This window comes from Calliphora vicina, chromosome 1 (genome assembly GCF_958450345.1).
Source record: "Calliphora vicina chromosome 1, idCalVici1.1, whole genome shotgun sequence".
NCBI classification, from domain to species: Eukaryota; Metazoa; Arthropoda; class Insecta; order Diptera; family Calliphoridae; genus Calliphora; species Calliphora vicina.
The window spans coordinates 115,250,447-115,263,783 of NC_088780.1; the positions used below are offsets into that span (position 1 = coordinate 115,250,447).

Consider the following 13,337-nt stretch of genomic DNA (forward strand, 5'->3'; position numbering starts at 1 on the left):
AATTAACGAAGTTTTCAAAAAAGAAATCTGTTATTCGCTTTTGTTTTTTCGTCTCTTGTTGCCGCGTTATATAAAAATAGTGTAAAAAAAGTCGCGTATTTGAAAAAATGGTTGCTAATTTCAGTTCGCGTTATATCGAATTCGCGTAAATAAAGTACCGCGTAAATGGAGGCTTACCTGTACATTTAAAATTTCTCAAAACTTTAAAAAAGTGCATTCAGCTTTGCATTTTCTAATGCCAATCCGATACGGAGGTGACATTAATAATTAAATTTACAAGATCAAAATTATTTTTGAAGATCGTGTTATATTCCTTATGATCTTTTATCAAGAAGAAATGCCTTAAACTCCTTAGACATGCAAAATCGTGCTACAAGGTCTATCGGCATCAATTCGTTTGGTACCCAATTTCCCTGCTTTTGGATGATTCCTGCTGCTCTCAAATGTTTTAAAATTGCTGCTTGGGTAGATCCCAATGATCTTGTAAGCTCTTGTTGAGTTTTACAACAATCTTCATGGAGTAATGCCTCCAATTCTTTGTCTTTAAACTTGTTTGCCTGGACTGGGTGATCTTTGTCTTCCGTGTCAAAACTTCTAAACCGAAAAAACCGTCTGTCGCACCTTGAAAACAATAAATCACATTCATTATACGCTTTGGTCAGCAATCGGTGTGCTTCAGCGGCTCTTTTTTTTCAAATTAAAGAAGTAGAGCAAAACTCCCGCATATGTTGATTCGTTGGCATATAACTCAACAATTTCAAAGCAAATTGTTACTTATACTTAATGTTCAATAACTAAGTGGGAATAAATGACAGTTATGTACCCTTCTCAATGACTTATAAGTTATTGTAACCAAAAAGCGCGTTCAAAAGATACGCCACCTACTGTAAATTGCACATTTTTAAGTCGTAAACCCAGTATATAAGCCCAACAATTTCCATGACATATTAAAAATTCCTTGTATCATTAAGTAATTTTAAGCAAATTTCAAAATTTACGAAATATCACATATCTGTTCACAAAATTGGCATAACCACAGCTTTACAGACAGAATACATGAAAACCTAAGTACCACATGTATGCGGCAAATATCAATAATTTAATATAAATCTAAAAGTTGTACGAACAAACTTCTATTAAATGTAACTTTAAATAAACTTTTTCTATAGGTATATATCTGGTTTGTTTTTTTTTTATTTTTCATCATGTACTTACATCAACATGTATGCCAGGAAATGGAAAAACTTTTGTATTTGGAAATTCGCCAGGTGTATAACGATAAAACTCCAATTGACCACGATAAAATTTCGCTGAGTATAATGGTGCCCCCTCTAAATCATACATGCAACGCAGCACAGCATGTTGGCCACGACGAACAGCAGGTGGTTCAATAATTAAATTGACATTACGCAAAGCACCCTCAACGATATCTGGAATAAAGAAAAGTAGTTTAATCAATTTTTCAATAAATTTAATTTTGTTTTAATAAATTTTTGGTGTTCAAGTAATGCTTTGATCATAATAATATATTTAAAATAATTAGTCTCTATTTGTTAGGAAATTACAAAAATCACAAAAAGTTTGTAAAAATATAATATAACTTTAAAATTATTGCGGTTAACCTAAAAAAGTAAAATTTTATGAACAGAATATTTTGAATATTAATACACTCACACAAAAATATATGTATGTTGCCAACTGGTATTAACTTGTTTTTAACAAATTTTTAACTACAGATTTTATAAAGTTGAAGAAATGTTTAAATATGTATTATTGTACTAGGAAAAGAACGAATTTAATTTCACATTTATGCACGAAATACTTTATGATTTGTGCATCACAAACAAATAATGTGATTTCTGAAAATTTTAAAAATAGATGTTTATTTCATTAAGAACTTCATAAAATCATGTTGGAAACAAGATTAAAAATTATTCTCGATCATCCAAATATCAAATGCCGAAAAGAGAGTAAAATCGAATAACTTCAGAAAATGGTCCAAAAAAAATGTTGCTTTATTTTGTCCAGGTACATTGTTCTTTTGACTTTTAATTTACCTTGAACTGTGAAATTTAAGAGAAATTTAAGATTTATTTTTCTGACACGTGATTGATGCAAACAACTCACCGCCATATGTCAGTTTTGGATTCAACGAGATGTGAAATTATCTATAAATTAAATGCAGTCATATCAACAGTTGTTAAAATTATTCTTTAAAATGTTGTTATACATATGTGCTGTTGTTTGCCATTTTCAAATATCATATCATAGTAATATTAACAACACGAAAAATCTACGGAACACAATGTACAATGTTCCAGAATTCTAAAGCGAATTTTCTCAATTAGTTTATTAGTATTCATAATAAAATATATAAAGAAAAAGTTTGGTACTTAAAGAAAAACTTAAAAATATTTAATGAAATCGTTTTGAACATAACCAAAAATAATACAGATCCTTTATTTATGTTTGCACAAAATAATGATTATTTGAAATTATTATTAAAAACATCCAACATAAATTCATACATACTTTATCTTGTTATAATTATTATGCTCGTATAAACAAATACCAAGAAATAATTTCACTTTATGTTGCAAAGATTTTCTGACGAATTTACAATCAACAATTTCCATCATCAAAATAAATTTGCTAGCAATTAGGGTGGCAATTATTTTGCACATTTTGGATTTTTTATCCTCTCAAAGTCTAAAATTGTTCTCCGTCATCTAAGCATTAAATGCAGACAATTTTAATAAAATAGGAAAACACTTAGGTGTTGCACATTTTATTTAAAGTTTCCAGTTTTGTGTCAGCGTATTAAATTATAATATCCCAGCAAAAACTTGGCAATGACTGCAAATTCCTGAACAGCTTACTTTTCAATGACTATTTCAAACCACCTGCATTACATGGAAGTAGTTTAGTAATGGCTGATATATAATCTGATACATTAATACTTGTTTGTGAGCTGATTAACTAAATTCGGAATTATTTCATAATAAAGTGAATTAATCGTTTTATTGATAAAATTTCTGTTGAATCAAATCTAATCTAACAAATTGATGCCGTACCGAAAGTATTCAATTATATTCCAAAAATATATACATGTGATATAAAAGAGATGAAAGATTTAATTTTTGATGTTATATTTCCTTTTCATTCAAGATTGAACTGTATAGAAGAAGGAGAACATTTCTAGAACTTGGAAGCATCGAAAATACAATTACTGCAAAATAAGTGCCACCCTAATGTACATCGTCCTTATGGTGTTTACGAAATAGATAACAACAACAGTATTGTAATGCAAAAATATAATAAATTTACTGAATTTAAAAATGCACAAAAGGATTTAAATTTATGATTTCACTAAGATGTAAGTAAAATTTAATTAAAAATGGTTATACCAAGGCGAATTCATAATAAGGTGAGAGCAATTCTACAACAAGTAAAACATTTACAAAAACTACAAGCAATTTGTTTTTTGCCATTATTTCTCCTAGCCACCATACAAAATATCCTACCGAAATAAAATATGTCGGTCATAAATATATGATAGCTCCCATATAAGGGCCACATTCGAAAATCACTTTAAAGAGCATAAATCTATTAGAAAAAATGTTATCCACATACAACACAACAGAAATAAGTTTCATAGAGACATAAATCACACGACCTAATTTGATGACGATTGCGAGAAGGCAGAGGAGAATGGGTATCGCATCTTTTAGAAGGCCTACAAAGTGTAGTCGTAGATTTTTTCCCGCTGGGAATATATTAACATATAGATACTCAAGCAAAATCTTGAGTTAACAAAGAATATCTGAAAGCTGAATGATTCTGTATTCTTTGATTACTAACTACTCAGTTTCGCTTGCAAAATTACTCAAAATGTTCCTTCAATCGATCAATCAAATTAAGTATACAATTATTTTTGGTTAAAATGTCCTTTCAGTTGTCACTCACTGTATGAGTAAGATGACAACCTTTATTTGTTTAACCCTGCTGTTAGGTTAAAAAAAACTTACGAATCTTAGGTAAGGGACCATTTTGGTCCTCTTTGTATTTTTCATAAAAAATTTTACATAAAACTCTTTGACCAGACATTTTAAATATTTATAAAAGTGAATATATATATAAATTTTTATAAAAAAAAAATTAAAAAAAATGGAAAATTGACGAAATATTATCAGTGATATTGCCGAAATTCTAAATTAAATTGATTCAGATATTTCATTTTCGTCCATATTAGATGAAAATATTGAAAGAAAGTCATATTGATGAATGTGAAATGAACAATGGTGAAGAAAATGAAGCAGATTATGCTGTAGATGCATTATACATTGCGAAAACCAAAATGCAATGGATTCCTTTACCACGTCACATTGGAGCTTCAGCGGAGAATATTACATCATTACCACCAGGTTTAACGCTTTGTGGTGTGAAAATAATCATGGATAATACGAATAAATGTGGTAGACTTAAATTTGAAAGCAAATGGAAAGATTTATTGGTGTTCTAATTCTTGCTAAGATTTTGGTCTTGTGTATACGTAATTAGGTTATCATAATAATTTTATATTGCAGTGGCAAAAACGAAGATTAGTTTGATGCAAGTTTTGGCATATTGATACAAGTGCTCTCAGCTTGGATGATGTTGTCAACAGAAGACAACAAAAAAGTAGTGACAAGTTTGAGTTATGGGACAATTGGGAAACTCTTCTTTCAATGTTTTATAACATCCTGATAACAGGTGATAACTTCATCTTTTGAGTAAGATGCAAAGGAGACGGACATATATGGGAACATTTCGGGAAAACAAAACTTCCACCGAAATTGTTTATGTCTAAAAAAGTTCTTTTATATACATCCGCATTTGCTTTTAGTGAAATCGCAGCACTTGTTTGCTATATATATCGGCCATAAAACTAAAGGAACTATATTGATGAGCTCCATCAATAATCATAACAAGATACCTGCAAAAGTTTCCTTTATCTATCTTAGGAGGCGTTGATACTGCTGATCAAACGATTAGTTACTACAACACTAAATAGATGGTAAAATGATGTATTTTCAAATATAGATGATACATCCGAGTTTTTACGCCAGTTAGCTATGTGCCTATCAGAAGAATACGTTTTGAAATGGACAGTCAAACCTAAAAATCCATTTGCAGCAGAGCTATTGACTCAACAAAAAGCTTCGCCATCAAATAGTGTACCATCTACAAGAGTTGATATAAAAATTTCAGCTACTAGAAAATGGGGAATTTGCAATTGATGTAAGTTCAAATGTAATGCCAAATGCATTATATCATCTTTTCTTCGAAAATAACAATAAGAAATAATTGTTTTTTCTTACTTTTACTCATATAAAGCATAAAATATATTGCATGGACCAAAATGGTCCATAACCTAAGATTTGTAAATTTTAATTTGTTTCTGTTCTATGTTATCCTATATAGCTAAAAACTAACTAAAATCATTAAAATAGAAAAATAATACCTGAGCAGACGTTTTAAGTTGATACGATAAGCCATTGCAAATTTATATGAAAAATAAAAAAAAATTTGACCAAAATGGTCCAAACCTAACAGCAGGGTTAAATACATTAATTCATGTCAACAATAGTTAGTACATCGTATATGGTTCATTTAATTTAGAAATAAAATTATTTATAAATTTTATTTATTTTGTTTTTATACCCTACACCACCATAGTGGTATACCATCTTAAAGTACACCGATCGACTTAGAATCACTTTCTGAGTCGATTAAACGATGTCCGTCCGTCCTTCTGGTTGGCTAGCTGTCCATCCTTGTGTGCAGAGTACAGGTCGCAATTTTGAAGATATTTCGATCGAATTTGGTACATATTATTTTTTCGGCTCAAGGACCAAGCCTATTGAAACTGGCTGAAATCGGTCCATTATTTCACCTAGCCCCTATATAAATGTCCTTCCGAAATTGGACTTTATCGGTCATAAATGTTTAATTTATATATGTGTCTCCACAAATTCCGCTCCAAGTAAGTTTTATATATACAAAATTCATGTCACTAAATTTTGTCACGATCGGTCCATAATTAGTCATAGCTCCCATATAGACCCGCTTCCGAAAATCACTTTAACGTGCATAAATCGCTTAAAAATTTTGGTATGAACACAAAATTCAACATAAATAACTTTCATGTAGACATAAATCATACGACCTAATTTCATGGTGATCGGTCATAGCTCCCATATAAGGCCCACATCCGAAAATTACTCACGATATAAATTATTGATATTTTAAAAGAAAAATGTTTTTGCTCATTTACTTAGTGTAGGGTATTATATGGTCGGGGTTGACCGACCATACTTTCTTACTTGTTTTAATATATATTTTTAATGCACAAAAATTAAGCATCAAATTTTTATTATTTACTTTGATCGAAATAATCAAGGATTTGAAATTAATTTGTAACACAGAAAATACCACTGGTGATTTTTATGCCGATTTTTACCGATTTTTAAGAGAGTAGCAGAGACTTTTCTGATCTGGCAAAAATGTTGCACTTTTTCTGCACATTGCTTCCAACGGAAGGTAGAAAAACCACAAAATTTTTTGACAGAAAAGACAACGGCATTGGAATATTTCGATTGTGATATAGAATATGTGCCAAACGAATACGAAGCAGTAATATAAGTTTTGGTCATAGAACCAAAAAAAAATAGGGACCATCGCCAAAAAGTCATTTATGATTTTTAGTTTTAATTTTGCTAGATCTTTTTTGCTTTATGAATTATGGCGGGCCTACAGCTATATTTGCGATAAAATAAAAAAAGTTCTCCCTATAAAAAGCAACACGCATTGATTGTTTGAAAATGTAAAAAAGGTCGTTATTTGGAAGTTTTTTTTACAAAAAAGTCCATATAAGTATTTTTTTTCTTTTATAGGAAAAAATTTTCTTCACGACAATATATATGATCCGGAAAGAGAACTTAATGCATAAGCGTGTACAATAAAATTTGGCTTATTTAAGGGGACATAGCCTCCCGCAGCCTTTACCAAACTTTGTAAATTTTGAGAAAAAAAGTTTAGGTTTGAGTAAAAAACTATAAAAACGCAAAGCATTGATCCTCGAAAAGCTCCACATTTGTAGCACTATATGTTGCTTAAAAGAGAACAATGTTTTTTATCGGTAATCACAGTTGTAACTTTAAAACAAACATTTTACCCGTTTTAGGAATTTCGGTAATTGAAAATAAAAATTGAAAAAAAAAAATAAAATTCCACTGATTCAAGGACATTTGGATCTATCCTACCACAAAATTCCATTCCGATCGAAAGTGGAATTAATTCCGTATTTCGCTTCTACAGAAAAAGTAAAACGAACATTTCTTTCGAAAAGAAATCAGTTTCAGTTTTCAAACTGGAATTGATATTTCTTTGTAATTATTTGTTTTTCTAAAATGTTTAATCAATTTTTTAATATAAAAAACACTGTTATATTAGAAATACAGAATTTTTGAAATTTAAAAATTACACGGAATCTGAAGAACGAAATCAATCGGAATTGAAACCATTCCGAATAAAATGTGTGACAGGCCTGTATATTAGTTCCAATTTTACATTAATTAAATTTTGATATTTTTCATCATGGACATGTTAAAAATATTAGGACTTTCCGTCACATAAAATTCTATTTATATTTTTAAATATTATTTGAAATAATGTTAAATTATACGTAGAGACTATTTACAAAAGTGAAACAATTTAATAATATAGCCAAAATAGAAACATTTTCATATAAATATAGTAGTGTGTCTGATCAGACTACATGGGTTACGAATGTGACTGCCGAAACATGTGTATGACAGAGGATTAAATAAGATTTGTATTCAAATTTTAATGTGTATTTGTTTAAATCTACTATAGTGAATATACATATATGTGTGTGGTTTGCTTTTATTGATTGTTGCCTTATAATGATGTCGATAAATCTTGGAAACAATGAAAAACACACATAAATACTTACTCTTATTTAGAAATATACAACCACTTAATCAAACAAACTAACAAAAATTACCATTTATTATGAATTTTATATGTGTGTTTGTGTTTCTAAACAAGGTATTTGTTTCTAACCAAGGTATACATACATAAATACTTACGTTTGTAAGGATATATGTAAAATGTATACCATAAACGTATTTGATTATTTATTTAAATACATATTTACCCTTGAGTAAATTTAAATATAACACTTTACATACATATTTAAACATTTCCGGCAATTGTTGCCCTGTTTTTCATTTATAAATAAGCAAACTTAACCACACTATACTTCCGACACTCATACATGTTTACACTTGTACATTAAGGTGGGTCTTATTTAGCTTTTTTGGAATTTTCTAATTTCTTCAATTGTTCGCTGTTATCTTATAATCAAGTGCTGAAAATTATACCAAAATCGCATATTGTTTAAAGGATATTAACACAATACACAAAAAGTAATAGAATTTCATGCATATCTTATGTCGCAATTGAGGAAATTTTGTTTGTGGTCACAAATTTTTAAAAATTATTTCTTAACAAAACATTTCGCAGTATATTTTCTAATATTTCATTTCAGATTGTGATACATTTTATAATGAGATGGATCTAAGAATAGTTGGGTCTATATTAGTTCCGCATGATCCCTTATCCTTTAAAACTTAAATACTAAAAATATTTTATATGGGCAATTCCATGTGATCGTACGCGACATTTGTACTCCTATAGAGTGGCATAGTTTTTGCCAAAATAAGAGTATATAAAAAATAATTTGATAAAAAAAATACGTCACTTTTTACATGTTTCAAGTTTGGTTGCGTATAACTTTTTATATCAACGAGATAGCTGTCAGCTAGTTTTTCAATTTTATTTAGAATTTTATCCGAAATATAGCTGATATTTTAAAAAAAATGTCGACCATCCATAGGCCCACCATATATTAAAAACAAAAAAATAAATAAACAAACCTAAATATCTCTAGATCCTCTCTACGACTATTTATATTTTAAATTTCATTTGGATTTTTGGCGATTTTTTAAAAAAATGTGAGATCCAAGGTGGCGTGTTATTTTGCTAATTAAGCGTAAAGAGCTTTATTTACAACTTTTGGTGTCTTTGGGGGGTCCGGCAAAAATTTTTCTATTCAACTTGGTTTGAATAGACAGCACTTACATAGTTACGTACAACAGAAACCAATCATTTTTAATATAACAACAAATCTATGACACCTTACAGCCTTTGGCACTAGATCTGATTTGATAAATTTGTGTCGTCTATAAATAATCACCTTTCCAAACCCAAAGAAATTCTTGCAAGGCTTTAAACAGGTAACTTTATCACTAATGGCATTACAATAGATCAATTGAAATCCTCTAAATAGTAAAGGGCTGCACAAGCACATTCATATACTACTTAGGACATTCATCAGCACAACAGTTACTTCAGATCGTTGGGTATTTATTTACAAAACGAATGAGTGTGAATGAGGAACAATAACAACCAACGAAATAACAAAACAACAGAGTATAGAATGAGATACAGTATCTGACAATAAGAGTAAATATTTCAGTTCACAATGAAGCAGTGCACAACGAGTTTTTTTATTATTAAATGTTCGTGTGTATAGGAATTTCTAAATTCTAGGAATAAGATTTTATTGTTCTACAAAATAAATAAAACATAAAAACTGTACCATTTCCAAAAAACAGCAAAAACAACCACGTTAGGCCGCACACATTCACACACATTGAAATGCATATATAGACAAATTCATTCGTGAAAACAAAAATAATTCGAATGATTCGAATAATTTTTGCTCATAGCATCGAAAATGTAATACAAATACGCGGCAGGCCATGGTAGCATACGATCGTATACAAAACAAACTCACATTCGTTTTACCTTTGTTGCACACATTACTCATTCACTTTTCAATGTGTGTATGATATAGAGTACAAGCGTAGGAATTTTACAGTATTTTAGAGTGAAGTGAAGCTGGTCATTCAGTGAAGACGACAAAATGAATGTGCTTGTGCAGCCCTCTACTAAATAGTCACTATCTAATGCAATTACCAGATATTGCTGGTTTTAAAAAATATAAGAAATAAATTTTCAATCATTTTTTTGGCACATTCTGCAAGAAAAATTTGTTATTGTTTTTAACCCATTTATGGGCAAATAAAAACTGCATGGAAAATTTGCAAATTTTTTTATTTATATTTTATTAGCAGCGAAAGTTTCTCAAGCATTTTGCTGAACTAAATTAAGTTATACGAGTACTTTGCATATACATATTACTTAAATTATTTAACTAAATTGCAATCTGTTACTTAGAATTTTCTATTCAATTCTAGTATGAAGATTTAGTTAGTAAACCATTTATTATTAATAAATTTATATTAGTATTCAGAAATATTTTATTGCTATTATTACTTAGTATAACAATTCTATTTATGATTAAAAAGTTATGTAGTTAATTTAAAAACTAAAATTCAGTTGTAGGAATTTAGCAAGAAAAATCAAGTTACTTTTTGTTACAGCAATTATTTTGTTGAAATATTTGTGCATGGAACAGTGAAATTAATAATTTCGAAATATTCATGAATTGCAAGTTTTCTAGAGAATTTGGAAAATAAATGAATTACTTTAAATAAATTGTGTTTGAAATGAAAATTCCATTGGGAATAAATATAGGTTAAACTTGCTGAGCAAATGTGTAGATTTGTAAATTGAATATTGGTATTTAAACATAGATTGTCCTTCACCGCTTTAGGTTTTAATATTACAAAATCGATTTAATTTTGATTTAACTTAAAGACTACCTCATCACAAAAAAAGATTTACTTAAAAATATAATTTTTTATATATTTTTTTTTAATATGTATATTAGGATGAGAGCCGAAATCGGACAACGGCTTCGGCTCAACGAGGTCAAAGGTCAGTTATATGCAAAATTTTACAATGTCTATGAAATAAATTTTTGTTTTTGCAAATGCCGGACTTTATGTTATATTTTTCTCAAGTTCCATTAAAATGGGCCCAAAAATATATAACATTTCGCTATATTTCCATGAGAAATTCCAAATATTGAGAAATATGACCTTTGAACTTGACGATTTAAGGGTTACCGTTGTTTGATTTAGTAAAACTTTCAGAACATATTTAGAATTATCTGACCTATAAGATTCTGTATAGGTTTTTCTTAAAATTCATAACAGTAAGGAAATCGGTATCATTCTCCAAACTATTTAAATCGTAGGTACCGAAAAACTAACTTTTCGACCTAGTGTCACACTTTGCATGAAACTGATTGTCACTCTAATATATATATTAGGTTTTCTGTATTTTAAACGGTTCCCATAAATTTTTTTACTAAAATAAGGTTTTGTTTCTAAAACTTTTTGTAAATTTCTTTCAAGAGTGTGCTAAAATTCAATTTTATTTTTTAACTTTTTTCTCTTTGGTGTGAGTTTCCCAAATTGTTTGTATTTGATATTCAGATTTATGTTACTTTTTTTGTCTTAATCCCCAACCAATATTGACAGTATTTATTTTCAAATAGATAATATCGATACCGACATATCTGCCCACTTGCCATACATTGTCACCGAAAGAAACCTTTAGGTTTTGGTTGTTGAAATACTCGTTGTTGAAGTTAAGTTTTCATGTTCTCCAACTTCTAAGTGCTTAAAATGGTACAAATATGTGACTTTCCTGTTAAAAGTTTTGTTTACATTTAGTTTTGGTTTTCTGAATTTTATTCTTTTTTCTACATATACTTTTGTATTTGTGGTTTATTTTTATAGACTCTGGAGAGTTGTTGCTGTTTGTTATCAAATTTAGTTGTAGGAAATACTTTTACGTTCCTTTACACGTACCGCATCTTCTCAACTTCAATAGTTAAGAGTTGTTTTGTTCATTTGTTCTTGATGAGTGTCTTTGAAGGGCGTTATTTTTTTTTTTTTGTGTCTGTGTGATAAAAAACAAGAACACAAAACCAGACTCGAGCACAGTGGTTAATGTTATTTTGAACTAAAAGAGTATACAGCTTAAAAGTTAATAAATTTTTAAGCTGGAATTTTTTCATTTTAGAAGTAATGAATCAAAATGTGTTATTTTGGTGCATAACTTCTAGTATAAATATAGCAGCGGGTTCAGTCAAAAACATAATTTTTTAAATATTTAAGAATGTGATTTTTGAGATTTAGAACCTTAAATTTTATAACTCAATAATTGAACTTTTGGAAGAAATATGATTTATTTATAAAATTGTAAAGGACATATCTTTATATTTTGTTCAATATTTCAGACTTCTAGTCAAATCGTCTATGATTTGATAAACACTGGCATTACATAGTAATTGTGGTAAATTTCGTAATTCAGAGATGATAATTCCGAAAAATGCTGTTTCCTTTCGGCTTTAGGATGGATTGTCTCATCAGCAATTTGGATTTTCTCAAGTGTAATTTGAATTTTTTAATTTCTATTGATATTTTTCCAATATTAATTAGATTTTCTCAGTATAAATATTTTCTAAAATTTTTCATTTAATTTTACACAACTTTTATGAAATGCTAGTGTCTTCTCGTCCTATGTAATAAAAAAAAATTACAGAAAACTGTTATATGCAATATTTATTATAAAAAACAAGATCTCCTTTCATGTGTTAAAGTCCTAATATTTCGTGACTCGTTGACTCGGCCTAACAAACTCTTAGGCGTTCGGCGCAGGTCTCTACTGATTAGTTACGATAACGCAATAAACATAGCATACAGAGTGGTATTATTTTAGAAAATTTTTTTGCTTGAAAGGCAATAACAACATTTTTAAACCGTTATCAAATATTAGGACATTATGACCTTGTAAATTGACCAAATGTATTTATTTGCTGTATAAATTAAATTTTTTTTATGAAGTCTATTTAGAACCCAATATGCACTGTGCCAATAACAAAGATAGAAAAAACCATCATTGTGTTTTGGTTTCTAATATTTTTGTTAGGGCTGATTTTTTCTCTATTATTTCCTACAACATGATATCACTCTCTAAACAAAGGCACACACTACAAGTACAAAACACACATATAAATATTTGAACGAATATGTGCGTATAAATGAAACATTGAGAAACTCCCTGAGGCATATGCAATACACCTCCTATCCAACGTTGTCACACACTTTCTACACTACTCTTTACATTTGTACCTTAGCAAGTACAAATAAAACTTTGGTACTACGTACTTCCTCCACTTTGTTTCCTTTTTTTATTTGCCGTTTTTCTTGCTTAGAAGAAAAAAGCTTAAA

At 29.1% G+C, this 13,337-nt stretch overlaps 1 protein-coding gene across 1 annotated transcript in view; it reads right to left on the bottom strand.

Moving 5' to 3' along the window:
- LOC135952301 (uncharacterized) overlaps nt 1–13,337 on the bottom strand; it is a 155,856-nt gene that overhangs the window by 96,017 nt on the left and 46,502 nt on the right. The window contains exon 2 of the mRNA XM_065502178.1: nt 1,216–1,430. Within this exon, the coding sequence (XP_065358250.1) occupies nt 1,216–1,430 (215 nt within the window). The remainder of the gene's footprint in view (nt 1–1,215; nt 1,431–13,337) is intronic.